Source organism: Podarcis melisellensis, assembly GCF_964234715.1.
Source record: "Podarcis melisellensis genome assembly, chromosome: 1".
NCBI lineage: Eukaryota > Metazoa > Chordata > Lepidosauria > Squamata > Lacertidae > Podarcis > Podarcis melisellensis.
Genome location: NC_138528.1, coordinates 2,009,938 through 2,030,404, shown reverse-complemented (window position 1 = coordinate 2,030,404; position 20,467 = coordinate 2,009,938). Strand labels below are relative to the sequence as shown.

General features: G+C 47.3%; 1 protein-coding gene across 2 annotated transcripts in view; it reads left to right on the top strand.

Moving 5' to 3' along the window:
• MDGA2 (MAM domain containing glycosylphosphatidylinositol anchor 2) overlaps window positions 1-20,467 on the top strand; it is a 392,859-nt gene that overhangs the window by 342,812 nt on the left and 29,580 nt on the right. For both annotated transcript variants that reach the window (XM_081910051.1, XM_081910050.1), the window contains exon 10: window positions 526-674. In XM_081910051.1, coding sequence (XP_081766177.1) covers window positions 526-674 — 149 coding nt within the window. The remainder of the gene's footprint in view (window positions 1-525; window positions 675-20,467) is intronic.

Genomic DNA, 20,467 nt, shown 5'->3' with positions numbered 1-20,467 from the left:
TATTATTTTTGGGGTGGGAAATGAACGAATTCCTATGCCCCACAAATAACCCAGAGATGCATATTCAATAAAAGCACACATACTACTCATGTGAAAACAAGCTGACTCCCGGACTGTCCGGGGGACGGATTGAGAAGGCGATTGGGCCGGATCTGGACCCTGGGCCTTAGTTTGACTACCCATTATCTGGAACAGGGGTCAGCAACCTTTTTCAGCCATGGACCAGTCCACCGTCTCTCAGACCATGTGGGGGACCGGACTATATTTTGGAAGAAAAAAATGGACGAATTCCTGTGCCCCACAAATAACCCAGAGATGCATTTTAAATAAAAGGACACATTCTACTCATGTAAAAACACACTGATTCCCTGACTGTCCGTTGGCCGGATTTAGAAGGCGATTGGGCTGGATCCAGCCCCTGGGCCTACCCATGATCTAGAAACATGATGCTCCCACACTGTTTGTTTTCTTGCTGCTTTGGTATCGCCTCCTCTCGCCTGACCCTCGTTCCTCTCTTCCCTGCAGGCAAAGCCTATGCCCCAGAGTTCTACTACGACACCTACAACCCGCTGTGGCAGAATCGGGCCCGCGTCTACGCCTACAGCCTCGAGTGGACTCAGATGAACCCGGACGCTGTGGACCGCATCCTCACGTACCACCTGGGCATCCGGCAGGTGAGAGGCTCAGGTGCTTCTTCCGAAGCAGGGCCAGGTGCCCTTCCCCCAACTCCAATCTCATCTCCTGTTTCAACTCGCTTTTTGTCTCTGTCAATTAGAAGTTTTTTTGGGGGGCGGGGGACGTGCGATGTACAAAAGAGGGTTTTCAATGTGTAAAATGAATTTGCAGCTCTCTGGGAAGCAGAGCTGAACAGGAAGATGAAAGACGTGGTCCCGGTTGAGGCTGGAGGGCTGCAGGAATCTCAGCAAAAAAAAAGGAGAGATGTTTTGCAGCAGAGACGGACACCTGCAGTGTCATCACATCTGCTGCATGAGCTTCACGTTGTGTTTTTTTCCCTGGTTGTTGAGGGTGTTGAGAGAAAGGCAGAAGGGGCACAGAACTCTGTCTATGGAGCCCAATATATTTCAAAGGCAACTCTTTTGTCTACAAAGATGGAGACCTGGTTGTGCCTGAATCTTGTGGTGCAGTTTTCTGACCAAACGCCGTGCATACATTTATTAGAGCAAAGGGTCCATACAAATATCCGTTTCAGTGAAAATAACATACCCAAATCCATCATTTTAGCGATAATCTTGTTCTCAGAAAGGGGTAGATTTGGGGAAACCACAGAAACAAAACTGTGTAGAAGGAGAAGTCAGTGCTAAAATGCTAATGCGTTTTCACGAGGACTTTAAAAAATAATCTGAAAGTGATGTAGAAAGCTGAATGGTCTTTAGGAATTTAATCACCCCACTTTGGCGAAAGTTGGCATCCCTCCCTCCTCGTCGCATCACTCGGGCAAAGGTTGCATGAGGTCCCTCGCAGGTGTGTGACATAGGATAGCTGTTGAGTTGCACATTTATAATCCCACTATGGAATAGCACATGCATAAGGAGGGAAATCCATCCAATAAACATTAGATGATCACCAGGACTAGCTGGCTAAATTAGTTCTATTTGGGCCAGCGAGGAGACCAGGGGAGAATTAGCTGTGGGATCCCAGAGCTGGTAATCTTCATAAAAATGGGAAGGGGAGGGAAGGAAGGAAGGAAGGGGAATAAAAGATCAGGCTAAGTTTGAACTGAAAGCCAGGCAGAATAGCTCTGTCTTACAGGCCCTGCGGAAGGAAGTTCAATCCTGCAGGGCCCTGGTCTCATGGGACAGAGCATTCCACCAGGTTGGAGCCATCACTGAGAAGGGTCTCAGATGATGAATGTAGGGTCCTGGTCGGTTTATATGGGGAGAGGCAGTCTTTGAGGTATCACTGTTGTTGTAAACAAAAAATGCCCTTTTTGGGGGTATCCAAGAACCCATATAGAGTCCTTACACAGGTTCCCTATTGGTAGGAGAAGATAACAGAGGCCAACCAGAGAAGCAAAGCAGCTAGTAAGCCTGATCTTTGTTGATCTGTTGCAACAGGGTGCTCACTTACCCCATACAGGAGAGAGGAGGAACCGAGAAAAATGGCACGCAAGGCCTTATAAAGACTTTTGAAATTGCCACCCTGTAGAGCAAGACCACCCCCAGAAACATCATACATACATCACAGAAGGGGTGTAAGCTAAGACCACCCCTCAGATACATCACACCTACATCACAGAAAAGGCGGTCTAAAACAGAAATATGAATTTTGTTTTTCTCCTGTTGTTGTTTATCTCCTGTCTGGCAGGTTACTTGATTGGATATCCTGGGTAGCCTGGCCAGTCTTTTGTAATGATAAATACTTAGTTCTTGGGTCATGTCACAGGCTCACACCCTATTAATATCTTAAATGTGCCCTTAAGACAGGATATGTGAGGAAAGAGACAATGGGGAGGTTTCCCATTTTGACCTTGTAGAGAAAACATTTGCTCAGTTTAGGAATCAAAATGGTTCCAGGTTGGGCTTCCTGTGCTGATCTATGTACGTGCTTGTTTGGTACACTTATGAACATTACCATATATCTAAGACCTCAAAATTCCTATCATAATATCAGATGCCCCCCCAACCGCTGCTTAAAAACCTCCAGAGATGGAGAGTCCCCCACCTTCTAAGGGAGTCCATTACACTGCTACACAACTTTTATTGTTCTTGGTCTCAAACACCAGGAGGGCATGAGATCAGCAAAGGCCAACCTAGACTTTGCAGGATAAACGAATGGCGAAATGAGAAGATTATGGGCAACCTTTGGCCTCGGACGAGGACAGCGTCCTAATGAGCAGAGAACCAGGACCAATTCTTTGGACATCATTGACTAGTTCCTGACTTTCCCTGTGGATGAGATGATGCTTTTGTATCTGCCTGCCAGCGTTGGTCTGGAACAATAATTGCGTCCTCCTTTATCTGAGGAGTTACATGAGCACTTTGATATTCCTTACGTCCTCACAAGTGACACCTGCGAGGCGGGTTTGTCTTCAGAAAGGCAAGATGGCGGGACGTGTTCGGTGCTCCCTGGATCGGCTGCTCGAGACGCAGGGCCCCCAGGCAAAGCTTGCACGGCATTATCAAAGAGCACTCGTGGAGATAAGCAGCTTTTGAAAGGGCTGACATGTCTGCGACGGGGAGTTGGATCACCTCGGCTCTCGCGGCAAGAGCACGTTTCAGGCAGAGCAACGGGATCTGAGCTGATTGCCGTTTGGTAGGGAAGCTCAAAGACTTCTGGAACAGCTCTGATCGGGCCTCGCGCTATTTGCTTTCTTGCTAGGTGGGGCTGTGCCAAGAGGGGAAGCAAGTTGGAGGCGGTTCTGCCAGCTCACACTTCTTGTTGTTTAGTCGTTTAGTCGTGTCCAACTCTTCGTGACCCCCTGGACCAGAGCATGCCAGGCACTCCTGTCTTCCACTGCCTCCCACAATTTGGTCAAACTCATGTTGGTAGCTTCGAGAACGCTGTCCCACCATCTCGTCCTCTGTCGTCTCCTTCTAATTGTGTCCTCCATCTTTCCCACCTGCCATGGATGCTTTCGTTGAGATTCCTGCCTTGCAGAGGGTTGGACTAGAGAACCTTTGGGGATCCCTTCCAACTCTACAGTTCTATAAGTGTGTTGTTCTCACCCACCTTCGAACCTTATGGTGAAGGGTGAGTAGGACATCTTTCAAATAAACAGCCGCAATCTTTTAAATGTCCTGGAGTGCCCATCATGGAGCCTTTGCTTGGAGCTGCTCTTGACTGTGTTATGTGACTCAACTGCAAATGGGGATTTTCACGTGTGTGTTTGTTTGAGGAAGAGAGAAAGAGACTCCGCTCTCTTCCTTCATTATGCCGTGATATCTCCTGGAGCCAGGGTGATAATTAGACGCCTTCTTCCCTGTTAACACCTGCTGCGAATTTGCTTAAGAGTTAGTCTGCCCAGCGATAACGTTCAAGAAATCTCTCAATGCAAACACATTTGCAGAAGTGAATATCCCTCTTTGACTCAGTTGTGGAACCTGATAAGGAGTGGGAATGAGTGTTAAATAATACAGTTTGATCTTTAGGCACACCAGTCTTCCTGGGGTGGCTTGAAGGCAGATCAAATTCTCACCCTCATGTTAAAAAGAAAAAAGAAAAATCAGCTCAAGGGACTTTCCTCATCTGCAACCGTAACACTTAAAAAAATCATCCCTGGTCCTGTGACCCCTTTTGCCTGTGGGAAAGGCAGTTGTGCTATGTGCCACATACTTAGGGCTACAGTCTTACTCATCTTTACCTGGGATTGCAGAGAAAGGAAAGCTTACGTTCTCACTGAAAGCCGTGAGAATTCCTTCCGAGAAGGCGTGGTGAGGATTGTGCTGTCAATTTCAGGTGTGGTAATAATCTTATACAATTCTTGCTATCCAGATTTGTCCAAGGAGGTTGAGGATCCACATTGTCGTGGATTGTGGCTCACCATCTGCCATGTTTCCATTGTTGGAAAGCAGAGCAGGGAACATCAGTTCATCCCTAGTGAAATCCTTGTGTGGTTGAGTGTGCATCTCTGTGTGGCTTAAAGGCACAGTCACTGTCAGGAGCTCGTCCTACACTTGAGTAGGATCCTGGCAGAAGCTCGTCCTACACTTGAGTAGGATCCTGGCAGAGACACATGCCCAACTGGCATGTTCTCTCCCTCCTGGTCGATCGTTCGGGAGCTTCAAAAGCTTTCTTCAGCCCAAACATCACAGTGACCGATGCCAACCGACACCGGCACACTTAGGGATCTGCAGAGTTTGCGCATCATGTGTAAGAGACCTCAGCAACTCAGCATTTTGGCTAATCTACTTTATTTACATATGAACACACACTGAGCACTGCAACATGGCTCCCTCTCTCTCTCTAGCATCAGACAGCAAAGAGAAAAAGAGCAAAGGACAACAGTCCCACTTCATGGAACACAATAACACAAACATCCTGTCTCCGTCACTTCCCACTCTGTGGCGTCAAAACATACACTGTCATGTGATAGACAACAATCCCATGACTGCAATCATGGAGCAGGAATTCTAACAGTCACATCCTTTACACAGCTGTGTGGATCTTTTCAGATACCAGCTTTGGTCCAACTTGCAACTGGATCTGTACCCAGAACACCCTCCACCATTTCTGTTTCTCCTCTGTTGTTCAAAAGTGAATTCCTTACCCTCTGCTTTTGCAAATCCAGTTTTCTGCTGTGACATACACAAGCTGGTTAGGGATGGAGGTTGGAGCTGAAAGTGTCCAGGGGAGGTTGACGAAGAAGGTGACGGATTTGGAAACCAAGCCTGATGAGAAATGGCTGCGGGAGTTCAGTGTGTTTAGCCTGGAGAAGAGAAGAAGACTGACAGTGGAGATGATGGCCACCTTCCAATATCTGAAGGGCTACGAGGTGGAAGGTGGAGCAAGCTTGTTTTCTGCTGCTCCAGAAGGCAGGACCCCAACCGATGGATTCAAATGACAGGAAAGGAGATTCTAACTAAAGATCAGGAAGAACTTTCTAACAGGAAGAGCTGTTCAACAGAGATTAGATGACCATCTACCGTGGATGTTTTACCTAAGATCCCTGCATTGCTGGGGGTTGGACTAGATGACCCCGGGTTCCTTCCAACTCTACAATTCTACGATTCCATGAATCCATTTTCTGTCTTTTGGAAACCTTTTCCGCACTGTCAAAAAAGTCCACCACTTTCATTTTTTCTATGGCAGTGTCCTAAAGTCAGGGAGGGGAACCAGCCCTGTGGCCAAACCTTGGCATTATCAGGACCAGGCTCTGACCAGCTGAGCTATCCAGCTATCCAGGGACTGGAATATTTGGATGACTTTCAACGGCAGACAAATTGTATATATTTAGGCAACTCTGGCCTTTATGGAGTGGGCTAGGGTTTGTTTTTATTTATTTTCCATTCCATTCATTCATTCATTTATTTTCCATTCATTTCCATCCACTTGATTGTAGGAAAAAACTCAAAGATTATAAAAAAAAATTCAAATTATCACTAAAACTGTAATGGTTCTAGGGGTTGCTCGTGCGTAAACCGGCGCCACACCTGGCTGAGTTGCCTGAGTGAACCTTTTCTGTCCAGACAGCCACTCAACCGTGGCTGCCTCAATCGCTGGCAGAATCCGTCAGTGGGCGTTTCTTGAACGTCTTCCAGGAAAGAAGCTCTTTGACGCCTAGTCTCCTCCTACTCTCCCTGCATGGAAGCCTTCTGCGCAAGGAGTGTGTGGGCAGCGGAGGACCCTTACTCTCCCCGTTGGTCCCTGGCAAGGAGTCATGGGACCGCCTCGCCGCTTCCCCCATCTGCCCCCCTTCTCCACTGGTGCTACGCTGATTCTCTTCCCCAGAAGATGGGCTGCCTCTCCCCATCCCGGGGCGCTCTCTGGAGTCACTCTGGAGCCCGCTCTCTCCCTCCAGCCCTGATGCCAGTTCCCTGACAAAAACGATTACAACCATCATTTAAAACATACACACAGTTAAAGCCACAATAGAGTAAACTCAGTAAAACTCAAACTTCCTAAACATCTGGGTAGTCTGGTCTAAAAAAGAATGTGCTTCCGCAGGTGCTGAGAAGAATATAGTGGAAGTGCCGCCCTGATATCAATAAGCAGGGAGTTCCAACGTGTCCACTACACTTTTCTGTCTGATGTTTAAGCCCTGCTAAAAATAATAATAATAATAATAATAATAATAATAATAATAATAATAATAATAATAATTTTTTATTTATACCCCACCCTCCCCAGCCAGGGTGGCTAACGAGCAATAATAAAAACAAGTTGAATGAATACAACTTAAAAACAAGATTAAAATGCAACAATTAAAATATTGAAACATTAAAATATTAAAATGTAGCCTCAACACAGGAAGAGAAAGGAAAAAGAAAAAAGAAAGAGGGGGAGGGAATCAAACTGATTCCAAACCAAAGGCCAGGCAGAACAACTCTGTCTTACAGGCCCTGTGGAAAGAAATCAGATCCTGCAGGGCCCTGGTCTCATGAGACAGAGCGTTCCACCAGGCCGGGGCCAGTGTTGAAAAGGCCCTGGCCCTGGTTGAGGCTAATCTGACTTCCTTAGGGACCTCTAGGGTGTTGCTATTTACAGACCTTGAGGTCCTCCATTGGGAGAGGCAGTCCCCTAGGTATGAGGGTCCTAGGCCGTGATGAGGAATGATGAGGAATCTGTCAATTTAGGTCACACTGGAACCAAGCTATTTGAGGAACTGCTTGAAGAACCCATATAGAATTTTAGAATCCTAGAACTGTAGAGCTGGATGAGGCCCTGAGGTTCATCTAGACCAATCCCCTTCAATGCTGGAACATGCTCAGCCCCTGAAATCAGACTTCCTTTCCGCTCCACCTTCCGACTGGCAGTTGCCAGAGTCAGGGTTTTCTTGGTGTTGGCTCCACATCTGTGGAATGTCCTTAACAGTAGCTGCCTTTAAGCAGTCCTCCAAAACTTTTTTTGTTTTGCTTGCTGTTTGGTTGATTTTGTCATACATGCTGGCAGTGAGTTCCTGTTGTCTGGCTGGTTTCTATCATCTTTAATTGCGTATCAACCATTTTTTGTCATTTTAAGTTTTAAAATCGCTGTGAGCTGCCTCAGGAGGGTTTCTCTGAAAAACAAAATAAAAACAAAGCGATAAATGGAGGATTTTTCATCTCACAGCTGCTGTGCTAAAGGAGCTCTCAACCTATGCAAAATAAAAATGGCTGAGACCTTTTTTTTGTGTCAAAATTTCCACACACTTTTGTTGGAGAAAACATCATCTCATTTCCATCTTTGGCAAAGAGTTGATTTTGGAGAGCGGGTGTCGAGTGCTCCAACTGAGAGGTTTAGATTGCCTTGCCTTGATTTCTTAAATTAACCACCCTGTTGGAGTGCGGGTGCTTAATCCACAATCTGACACTTGGGTTTTATTCCAGACGCCATCCAGAGCCAAGTTAACCGGGAGAAGAGCTCTCTTCTAAAGCAGAGAAACCCACAGAGCTCTTCGGATCTTGTTTGCAAGAGGTTTATGGGTGGCCAACACTAAAATTATTACCTTCCATGGTAATGATTTTGGAAGAACTCCCAAGGACATAAAAGGGATTGTGCAGATTGTGATGTCCCTTAGGCTTAGCACCTGATGCATCAGAATGGGTTAAAGGTAAAGGGACCCCTGACCATTAGGTCCAGTCGCGGACGACTCTGGGGTTGCCGAGCTCATCTCGCTTTACTGGCCAAGGGAGCCAGTGTACAGCTTCCGGGTCATGTGGCCAGCATGACTAAGCCGCTTCTGGCGAACCAGAGCAGCGCACGGAAACGCCGTTTTTCTTCCTGCCAGAGCGGTACCTATTTATCTACTTGCACTTTGACGTGCTTTCGAAGTGCTAGGTGGGCAGGAGCAGGGACCGAGCAACAGGAACTCATGTCAAGCCGTGTGTTCAAAGCAGTCTTTCAAATGATTCATGCTAAGGATCAGTGCTCACTAGATAGTGTAGTAGCTGCTGATGACTATCTAGTGAGCACTGATCCTTAGCATGAATCTTACTAACATATTCTGTTGAAAAATATTGGTTGATGAAGACTATTACAAAACAGTAGTATCATTCTGGAGACACTGTCCTTTTGAGGCTTATGAGACGTCTTCCATTGAAACTTTTGAAAGACTATTGAGAGACTCTCCTTAGACATCTGTTTTGAACATACGGCTTGTTGGTCTTTGCTACCACTCTGTTATGTTGTACATATGAACTTTGATTGGCTTATTCCTATTATTTGAATGGTATTATTATTTGATTAGAAATTCTCTACTAACTATTAGCCTACGCGTTGTGTTTGTATTGCTGTGATTGGCTCTTATTGCAACACAAGGGTTCTTTTTGCTTCCCCTCTGTTGGAGAGCAGAAGTGGAAGTACCTTGCACACCGAAAACTTCCCAGCAGCCCTCAGGTGGGCTTGGGGATGCTGCTATCCTGTTGACATCAAGGAGATTGCTGCTGCAGCACCACTGGAACAATTCAAACTGCTGGTTTGAAATATATATATAAACATTAAAAATGTCCGGTAGCACCTTAGAGACCAAATAAGTTTGTTCTGGGTATAAGCTTTCATGTGCATGCACACTTCTTCAGATACACTGAAACAGAAGTCACCAGACCCTTCTATATAGGAGGAGGGTGGGGTGGGGTGGGGTTTTTCTCAGAAGGGTAGTAGGAGATGGGAGATTGACTCAATGGGTATGGTCAACCTGTTGATGACTGTTAACGACTGCAATTAGTCCTACAGGAAAAAGCAAGGGATAGTATGCAGATGATTAGCATATGTAACGAGACAGGAATCCAATATCTCTGTTAAGACCAGGTTTCTCCATAGCTTTGAGTTTAGTGATAAGTTGTAATTCAGCAACTTCTCTTTCAAGTCTTTTTCTGAAATTCTTTTGTAATAAGACAGCTGCTTTGAGGTCCTGTATTGAATGTCCTGGGAGACCGAAGTGTTCTCCTACTGGCTTCTCTGTCCTGTGATTCCTGATGTCAGATGCTGGCTTGAATATGACTTAAGTCCAAGCTATCTGAAAGACCGCATTCCCTCATACAAACTTTCCCGGGCTCAGAGATCTTCCAGGGAGACCCTTCTCTTGATGCCATCACCCTCCCAGTCATGCCTGATGGGGATACAAGACAGGGCCTTCTTGGTGGTGGCCTCTCCCAGGCAACTTTGGAACTCCCTCCCCAGAGAGGTCAGACTGGCTCCTTCCTTGCGGTCCTTCTGCTAGCAGGTATAGACTTTTTGGTCCGACAGGCTTTTGGGAAGTGGTTGCTGTTAATGCAGGAATCACAACTGAAGAAACCTTGAGAGGTGGCCATCCATCCTCTGCTTAATAACCTCCAACGAAGGAGAGCCCACCACCTGCAGTACAGGGGGTTGGACTGGTTGACTCTTGGAGTGCCTTCTGTGATTCTACCTTCCAAGAGAGGGCACTGAGCTACCAAACATCTCTTGCCCTCTGAAAGTTCTTCCTAATGTTGAGTTGGAACCTCCTTTTGTGTCATTTGAATTCTTTGGTTTGGGTCCTAACATCTGGAGCAGGAGAAAACAAGAAATCTTCCATGGGAAAGATGGAGGGCACAAGGAGAAAGGGACGACAGAGGACGAGATGGTAAGACGGTGTTCTCGAAGCTACCAGCATGAATTTGACCAAACTGCGGGAGGCAGTGGAAGACAGGAGGGTCTGGCGTGCTCTGGTCCAGGGGGTCACAAAGAGGCGGACACGACTAAGCAACTCAACAACAACAAATCCTATCTCCTCTCAATCTTCTGTTCTCCAGGCTAAACAAAATTCTGATCTTTTTCCAAGTCACTCTGTGCTCCCTCCGTTTCAATCTGTGCTTAAACAAAGCTCTTCATTCCCACATTTTAAAAGCCTTTGCAGCTCCACGCCAGTCTGGGCCTTAGAGGCTTTCCGATAGGCATTACAAAGTGAGGCTGTCAAAAAGGCTGCCCCGTGGAGTTCTGAGGAGCTCGGGGTGTTTTGTGTTGTTAGAGCAGAGCAACGTGGGGTTTTTTAAAACTTAAATGAAGCTTTTCACTAAACAAAAACAAAATATCCTCTATGCCTGTGCTTTAGCAAAAATAAAAACCCTGAGCTCTTCATTTCTCCATGTGCTGGAATCATAGAATTGTAGGTTAGAAACAGACCCAGAGGGTCATCTAGCGGCCCAACCCACTTTAATCTAGGGATGACATTTGCAGTGCAGATCCCTTGAGCCCAGAAAAACATAGAATATGTATGGTAAGAGCAGAGAGACAAAATGCATTCAGGTCCTGCTTATGGGCTTCGGACTAATCCAGAATGCGGCAGCTAGCCTGGTGACTGGGAGTGGCTGCCGAGACCAGATAACACCGGTCCTGAAAGACCTACATTGGCTCCCAGTACGTTTCCGGGCCCAATGCAAAGTTTTGGTGCTGACCTTTAAAGCCCTAAATGGCCTCGGTCCAGTATATCTGAAGGAGCGTCTTCACCCCCATCGTTCTGCCCGGACGCTGAGGTCCAGCTCCGAGGGCCTTCTGGCAGTTCCCTCACTGTGAGGAGCAAAGCTACTGGGAACCAGGCAGAGGGCCTTCTTGGTGGTGGCGACCTCCCTGTGGAACACCCACCCTTCAGATATCAAGGAAAGAAACAACTATCTGACTTTTAGAAGACATCTGAAGGCAGCCCTGTTTAGGGAAATTTTTGATGTTTGATCTTTTGCTATTTTGTTGGGAGCTGGCCAGAGCGGCTGGGGCAACCCAGTCATAGGGGCGGCATATAACTCTTTTATGATGTTTTAAATATTCTGTTGAGAGTCGCCCAGAGTGGCTGGGGAAACCCAGCCAGATGAGCGGGGTGTAAATAATAAATTTATTATTATTATTATCATCATCACCACCACCATCATCATCATTCCCAATGGGGCATCTTGGTAACAGGATGTTGGACTACCTTAAGGACATACAAATATCCTGCAGAATCATGCAAGTGGTCGATCCACTCCCGCATCCTGTTCTCACAGCCAGATGCCCCGAGGAGGAGCCAGCAAGCGGGATGTGAGTACAAGAGTCTTGTAGTTTCCAGCCAATGCCCTTGAGAAGTGTTGATGGTTGCAGCCGTAGATGGCCCACTGGCCTGATCCAGCACCCATGCTCTTTTGCCCCCCTGTTTTCACCAGACTTCTCGGAAGTGGTTCCGAGCAGACTCCAGAAATGGCAAGCGGAGGAGCCTATTCAAAGCCACGTCAATCACGTCTTGATTGATGGGAGGACACAGGAGGCGATATCGGCAACTTCCAGGATCCTGAAAGGGCAGATAAGGGTGTCAGTCACTTGCCAGATGGAGCAGGAACAGTCCTTCCCTGCGCAGATGGATGATGATTCACCACCCGCCTGCCTCCCTTTCTTCCCTTCATCCTTCTTCCAAGGCTTCTTGTTGAATAACAAGGAATAAATGGCAAGAGAGTAAACTGACGGGAGCGATGAAGTCTCACTGCATGGGGCAACTTCGAAAGAGACTTCTCTGAGTTGCCTCCACCCGTGTGGGAGATGGGCTGCAGTGCTCAGACACTGCTCAGGCAGTCTTGGAAGTGGCAAACTATCCCTGCCCTCTCGTGAATGCAGATGCTTATTATTATTATTTTTATTTCCCAGCGAGACAAAAGTCTGTCTGGATCTGAGTGAGAAACGACCCAGATTCCACCGGAGATCAATCGCCCGGCTCTGTGGCAGAATTCCTTAAACAGCACCTCTTGTCATTCTGCCGCTGTTCCCTGTCAGAGCGAGTGCTAAACACATGTCAGGAGGGTTTTGACGGGTAACAATCTTGTGAAAGTTGAAAACCTTTAAGTTTCCGGAGCGACCTGTCCTCCCTCCCGCACCCACCACCCCTCCGGCTGCAACGGTGTCGATCACCAAGATCCCTCGGAGCTGAAAAAATTGAGCTGTCACTCAAGCTCAGCAGGAGGAGACGAAGCCAGTAAAAGGGAACAGGACCTGTCATTCTCTCTCTCTTATGTATGGGTGACCATCACCAGCCAGCACAAGGCCTCAATCAATGCTGTTTGAGGACAAGCAATGTACAGATTCACCATAAAGCTCTCTTTTTATTCAGACACCTGCATGTTGCTTTGGCACCTGTCTGTCTCAGGAGACAGTGGAAGCAGGGCCGCCTTACCCATAGGCGCTAGGAGTGTGGGGCACCCGGGCGCTGGGCTCTCAGGGGCATCAGACCTACTGTGCTGGTCCCGGGGGCAAGGTTACCGTTGGCGTAGTCAAAGTCCAGTCCTGGGTCACTAGCCTGGAAACAGTTCACAAGGAGCGGGGCGAGGTCCGAAGCCGGAAGCCGGGCGGGGACAGGAACACTGGAGGGACAGGTCTGGGTCCGGGCAGGAACAGGTACTCAACAACGACATTGCTCCCGCAACCTGGGACCGGGCTGACTGGCCTTTATCTTCTCTGAGGCCAGGGGCGGTCCCGGCCCCCAGGAGACCCGCCTCTCCTGGCCTTAAGGCGAGCACTCCTCCTGGGAGAAACCAGTTCCCTTCGCCTCTCTGCCCTGAGCCTCTGCAGTTCAGGAGAGGCTGAAGGGTTACTGGGCCCCGGGGGAGACTCACCTGTAGACACTGAGTCCTCAAGCACCTCTGGAGCCAGAGTGGATTCACCTGGTGCCTGCTCCTGAGGATCCGGCACAGGTGCAGGCGCTTCAGAATCAACGCCCTGCCCCAGTTCAGCCGGCCCTGGAGGCGGGGACTCCTGTGCAGGCTGGGATTCCTTCGGTTCAGCCTCTGAACCGGATTCCCAGGCCATCACACCGAGAGTCCAGGGCTGAGATTTGGAGTCCGGGGATCGAAGAAAGCCAGGCCAGCCGAAAGCCACTGCTGAGCGGAGCAGAAGCCAGTGTGGTGTAGTGCTTAAGAGCGACAGACAGGATGTATTGATCCCTTTGCGAAGCAATGTGCCACTTTGGTTGTCGCTGTCCACGTTTCAGCCATGAGGACAATGTCCTCCACTTGTGGTTCCCCCATGGCAAGAGTGTCCTTTTTCCATCCAGAGGGCCAGGGCTTTCTGTTGAAGCAGGCATGTGTGGTGTAGAGGTTAAGAGCAGTGGACTTGTAATCTGAGGAACCGGGTTCGCTTCCCCGCTCCTCCACATGCAGCTGCTGGGTGACCTTGGGCCAGTCACACTTCTTTGAAGTCTCTCAGCCCCACTCACCCCACAGAGTGTTTGTTGTGGGGGAGGAAGGGAAAGGAGGTTGTGAGCCGCTTTGAGACTCCTTCGGGTAGTGATAAAGCGGGATATCAAATCCAAACTCCTCTTCTTCATCATCATCTATGGACCATCCCCTAAAGTTATGGTGACGGGGCCAGGAAGGGGGTGCAAAGAACATCCATCTTCATTCATTTGCATTCATTTGGTTAATTGGTTCATTCATTCATCAAGTGCAAATCCATAAATGTGCACACTGCAAAACCTCAGTGATGGTGCCACTCCCTGGTTTAGGAAGTTGTGGTTGTTTAGCCTGGAGAAGAGAGAACTGTGGGGTGAGATGATTGCTGTCTTTTTCTTCCTGCTGCGAGCGCTGAGGCAGCTGGCCTTCCCCCACCCTCTGTGGGGATTGCTCTCCTCTCACAGTGGCATGGGAGAGAGTTGCACCCCCCAAAAAAGCTACACAACTTTGGCCTGCCCCCCCCAAAAATGGGGGCACTGGGAAGTTTTTTGCACCCCGGCGCTACATATGCTAAAGACGGACCTGAATGGATCAGTGCATCTTTGTGGGTGAAGTCAGACTGTTGAGGAGTTACAGCATCTGCTGTAGAAACCAATAAGGGAGAGACATGTTTTGTTGCAGCAGGGCAGAGGAAGGCGTCCAGTTGTGCTGCTGCAGATGCACTAGGGCGTTTCTTCTCCACGCTCCTCCCAGCGGTCATTCCTCCTCTGGTCACCGCTGGCTGTTTGCTGGCACTGCGGTCGTCTGCAAGGGATTCCCACACAGTTGATGTCGCCAGACTTCATATCACATTTATAAGCATCTTTGTAGCACAGAGTTGTTCTGCCAACAGACCTGGTGCCTGAAGCTCATTCCACATGGAGCGTGTCCTTGGGGGTCTTGCCATCTTCCATTGTGTGGACGTGACCAAACCAGCGTAGACATTGCAGAGACAAGAGTGTGAACATGCCGGGAATGTGGGTTTGGGAGATCACATCTTTCTTTGGGATTCTCTCCTGCTACGTGGTGCCCAACACTGGCTCCTGGTGGAGTACAGGATCAGGTTCAGCCTGACCTAGGACCCTCGTACCTATGGGCCTGCCTCTCCTGGTATGTCCCACGGAGGACCTTACGGTCTTCAAACAAAAACATCTTGGAGATCCTGGGCCACAGGGAGGTTAGGCTGGCCTCGACCAGAGTCAGGGCTTTTTTGGCCATGGCCCCGATCTGGTGGAACGCTCTGTCCCAAGAGACCAGGGCCCTGCAGGACTTGACATCTTTCCGCAGGGCCTGCAAGATGGAGCTGTTCCACCAGGCCTTTGGCCAAGGCACAGCCTGACCCCCTCCTTCTGTAATCCTCACAGAACTCTAGCCCAATGGTTACCATTAATTTGATTCTGAACTGATTTGAGAATGTATTTCAATTAATTGACTGTGGTTTTATGTAAATTGTGCAATTTTTACTGTTGTTAGCCGCTCTGAGCCCGGCTTTGACTGGGAAGGGTGGGATATAAATAAATTATTATTATTATTATTATTATTATTGATGCAATGCACATGGAAGGTGTTGAGGCATCGCTCCTGATGGTTATAAGTTGCCCACGACCCACAACCCACTTCCATAAAGCAGCTTGCTCAACACACAAGCCTGGATGAGCGTCAAGTCCTCTGAGCTGCATGCAGAATGTAAGGAATATTTATATGCATAGCTGTCAAGCGTCCCTTATTTGGCGGGACAGTCCCTTATCCCAGCGCCATGTCCTGCTGCTGTCCCTTATTGATGATGTCCCTTAAATTTCCCGGGTTTCAAAGGAAGCAGCTCCTCTCCCTCCCCCCCTGCCGGCCAGGGAGGAGGGAGGCTCCAACTGTGTTGTTTGGCTGCGTTGCTCACCCAATAAAGAGTCTAAGAACAACTGGGGGGTGGAGCTTGCATGCCTTGTGCCGATCAAATTGGCTGCGTTGCCTGGGGACTCGCCTTTGCTCAGCGCTTCCCAGCGGAGAGGTGACGATGGTTTTCCTTGAGGCTTGAGGCTTCGTTTGGCTGCTGGCTGGGCTTTCTGCCTTTGGCTTGGAGGGGCTCAGAAGTTGAACATACCTGTGTTCTGAAAATCCCTTATTTTGGCTGCTGAGCCCTTATTTTTGAGGCTGCTGGTCCCTTATTTTCAAATCTGTAAGTTGACAGCTATGTTTATATGTGGTTTGTCACACGAAGCACAAGGACTAAGAACAGAAGAAGAACCTGCTGGCTGTTCTCACAGGGGCTGAACAGTTGAAACAGGGGAGCAGGATCCAAGCACAAGAGCTCTTTCTCCTCCAGCAACTTCCTCCAGGGGAGGCACAGGCGTAGACAGCTTGGCCAGTAGCCATCGGACGCCATCATTGCCTCCAACACCCCCCCAATCATTTTGGTTGCCCTTCAAAATATAAAACGAAGCCATTAATACTGATTTACAGCTTATTACCACACTGCTAACAGCAGCAAAACAGTGTCTCGCGGGGAAATGGAAAAATAAAGATTCCCCCCTACCGTGTCTAATTGGTTAAGAAAAATCTGGCAAACTGCCTTAATGATAAAAAATTATGAGAGAAACACAATCAAGAAAACAAATTAATGGAGAGGTAGGCCCTGTTTTCACATTTCTGGAATTCCAATGTAAAAATGATGGGTTTTTCCCCCGCTTTCAATTTATTCACCATACTGTAGAGGGTGTTTGTTTGCTAGCTTGCTATGCTATCCCCCCCCCCCATTTATTTTTATTATTTTCTTTTCTATTTCATTTGTATATAATGGTCTTGTCCACAAATTTAAATAATACCTGCAACTGGAAGTGCAAAGCAAACTTTCAGCATGTTCTGAAATTGCTGTCTCCCCTTTAAATCCATCTTGCAAATAGCCCAGTTATTCTCCTGTCCCAGGCAGTCTGCGGTTACATGTGTCAGGACACAACTCTGCTCTTTTGCAGCTAAGCAATGCACAAATCATTAAATGCCATGGCACCTTTTGTTCCAGGTCGCTCTCCTTCCCATTTTAACTGGGGCTGAGTTCGACATCTTTAATTCTCCATCCCGAGCCAAACTTATTGATTCCGCTGACACACTTAATGAAATGGAGACAACAAAGAGTCTTGAGGTATCTTAAAAACTAACATGCTCATTGCCTTTCGTGGACTACAGATTATGCCATAGCACAGGTGTTAGTCCTCAAGGGCACATAAGATTCTTGATTCCAACAAACTTGGAGGAGAGGGCTATTGAAGGCTGCTGGCCAGTATGGCTTGGTTCTGCCTCCGCAGTTGGAAACCGCAGGAAGGGAGAATTGCTGCTGTTCTCAAATCCACCGTATTTTTCGCTCCGCAAGACACGCTTATTTCCTCCTAAAAATCAAGGAGAAATGTCTGAGCATCTTATGGAGTGGAAGTGTGGTCGATCGCTGGCTCCCTTTCTGGCCCCGCCCCCTTGCTCAGGCCTCCATTGCTGAATGTTCTGAATGTTTCCCCAGCAACATGTGACTGGCTGATTAGATTATCTGTTTGGAAACTGTAGAAACTGCTCCCTTTCCTTTCCTAAAGAAGCTGCAGAACTGTGAGTTGAATCCTATAAAAACAGGATTTTTCCCCTTTGCAAAGTAAGCGCAACAACTTTTAGCTGATCCTCAGAAAAGGGGGCTTTTCCCCTTTGCAAAAGAAGCTGCACAACTGTGAGCTGAAACAAAAAAAATTCCTTCCAGTAGCACCTTAAAGACCAACTAAGTTAGTTCTTGGTATGAGCTTTTGTGTGCATGCACACTTCTTCAGATACGAAGAATCTGTGAGCTGATCCTCCAAAACTGTGACTTTCCCCCTTTCCTCCTCTAAAAACTAGGTGCGTCTTATGGTCAGGTGCGTCTTATGGAGCGAAAAATACGGTACTTGCGAGTTTTATTTGGTTGGCCTCTATGAGAACAGGAGGCTGGACATGACTGGCCACTGGCCTGATCCAGGAGGGCTCCTCTGACGTTGTTGTCAAGCTTTTTAATCGTGTTTTATTTTTTTATGATTAAACTGATTAATTTAGGAATGTCCTTTGCATATTTGCCGCAATACTTTTTTTTTTACAGACATATCATGAAGCAACTAAAGTTGTTTTTAAAACAATGGGTGGGAGGTGCAGAAACCTAACTGAAAACCCCAAATTTATTGATTTGTTTGTGTATTATTCAATGTGTATACCGCACTTCACCCGAATATCACAGGGCAATTCAAAACAAATAAATTCCTGGTGCAAAGACCTTCTCATCTAGCTGGAAAAGCTTGTTGTGGGGGGTGGAATTGGCTTCAATCACTCCTGGAAAAAACAGAGAGTGGGCTTTTGTTGCTTTTTTGATCCGTTCTTCAGGGCTCTGTTGCCGTTTTACATGTTGGAAGCAGCTCTGTGAGAGAACGGCCTTGGAAATCGGCCGTAAGATCTCAAAACAAGCAAACAAATTTGCTCACTTACATCCTAATGAATAATGGAGAGGGGCCCGTCCGTCTCCCTCTCGGGTCAAATGGAAACTCTCTCTGCAAGCGAACCGTCTCCCGATGCAATTTCCCAGGGAAAGAAGCGATGTTTAAAGAGGCATCTCCGCTCTGGCTTCCTTGCACCTTGAGCAGTTTGTTCCCATCAACCAGGCTAGCGCAGGATGTCAAAGGAAATCAAGCCTACGCACTGCGGTTGGGCAAAGGTTTGTTAAAAGACTCTGTTTATGAAGACAAGGCAATTGCCTCCACCAGCCAGACTTCGTTCTGAACTGATTAATAGGGTTTTCTCTCTACATACATAGAAATCGTAGAAACTTAGAGCTGGAAGGGACCACAAGTGTAATCTAGTCCAACCCCCTGCTTATGCAACTGTTTAATGTGGCATTGTAGTGCTTTCTTTTTATTATTATTATTATTCACAATTATAACAAGACATATTCTCCAAAAACATATCATCCTTGCTTTTCCCCCATTTTTCCTCCCTCCCCCCCCACAAACCCCACCCCCACCCCACCCCCCAACTTCCCTCAGTACCAGTCTTTGATTTCTCTGAGAATGCTGGTTACAGATAGGTAGCCGTGTTGGTCTGCCATAGTCAAAACAAACAAAAAAAATTCCTTCCAGTAGCACCTTAAAGACCAACTAAGTTAGTTCTTGGTATGAGCTTTCGTGTGCATGCACAGTTTCAGATACACTGAAACTGGTGACTTCTGTTTCAGTGTATCTAAGAATGCTGTTTTCTGCATGTTACAAAGTTGTATAGATCCTCAAACTATTTAGCTGATTATTATCAATAAAAAGTTTGTGAATGTTTATTCAAAGCCAGCCAAGGAGTCCAGTTCGCTTTGTTGCGTCTTCAGCTACTTTGTAAAGGGTTCCCATTCATCCTTAAATTCACAGTTATCCTTGTCCCGTAGCTTATATGTCAGTTTTGCCCGTTCTGCATAGTCCATCAATTTTTCTTGCCATGATTTTTTAGCTGTGGTTTCTTCAGTCTTCCATCCTTGTGCTACCAGAACTCTCACAGCCGTTGTCACATACATGAAGATGTTTTTCAACTTTTTTGGCAGGTCTTTCCCTAGAATCCCCAACAAAAATGCCTCGGTTTTTTAAACAAATGTTAAATGGAACATTTTCTTCAATTCGTTGTATATCATTTCCGAAAAAAATTTAATTACTTACAATCCCACCACATATGCTAAAATGAGGCATCGTAGCGCTTTCAATGCTTGGTGTGGATGTGGACAGTGGCTCTCCAGAAATTCAGGCAGCGGGTTTCTTTCTTTCCCAGCCATGCCGGGAGATGCCAGGGGACAGAGGCTGGGGCAACTGGCATGCAGAGCAGACATGCAGACCATGACCCTTCGCCACTCCAAGCATGTCTTGGAACAGGTGCCGAGAGCAAAGGAACACCATTGGAATTGAGATTTGAGCTAATGAATGAAGGTCCGCATGTGATTCCCTAATTCTCCTGCCATGGCTGTGACCCACTGATATTCCCCATATGAACTGACCCAGACCCTAGGACTATCACCTGAGTCCCTTTGACATGGGAGGTCTGGAGGGTGACTACATCAGAACAGGGCCTTTTCAGTGCTGGCTCCTCATTTGCGGAATGAGGCTTTCCCTGGGATGCTTGCCTGGCACCATCTTTCAAGTGCAAAAACCTTTCTTTTAAACCAGGCCTTTCGATTTTAACTATCTGTGGTCTTTTAGAGTGGGTGGCCTGTTTCAACATACAGTATATCTTTTTCCTGGTTTTATGTACCGTATTTTTCGCCTATAAGACACACCCGACCATAAGACGCACCTAGTTTTAGAGGAGGAGAACAAGAAAAAAAATATTCTCTCCCTCTCTGCGCAGCGCCTCTCCAGCGAAGCAAAGTCAGAACAGCAAGAGGGATCGATGCTTTTGCTGTGCAACCATTCCTCTTGCTGTTCTGGCTTCTGGGATAGCTGCGCAGCCTGCATTCGCTCCATAACACACACACATTTCCCCTTACATTTTAGGAGGGGGAAAGTGTGTCTTATAGAGCAAAAATACAGTAGTTTTCTTCCCCAAGTTGTTCTGTACTTCGTTTTCAGTTTCTGGGCAAAAAAGTAAGCAACTAATACAGGCATAGACAAACTCGGCCCTCCAGATGTTTTGGGACTACAGCTCCCATCATCCCTAGCTAACAAGACCAG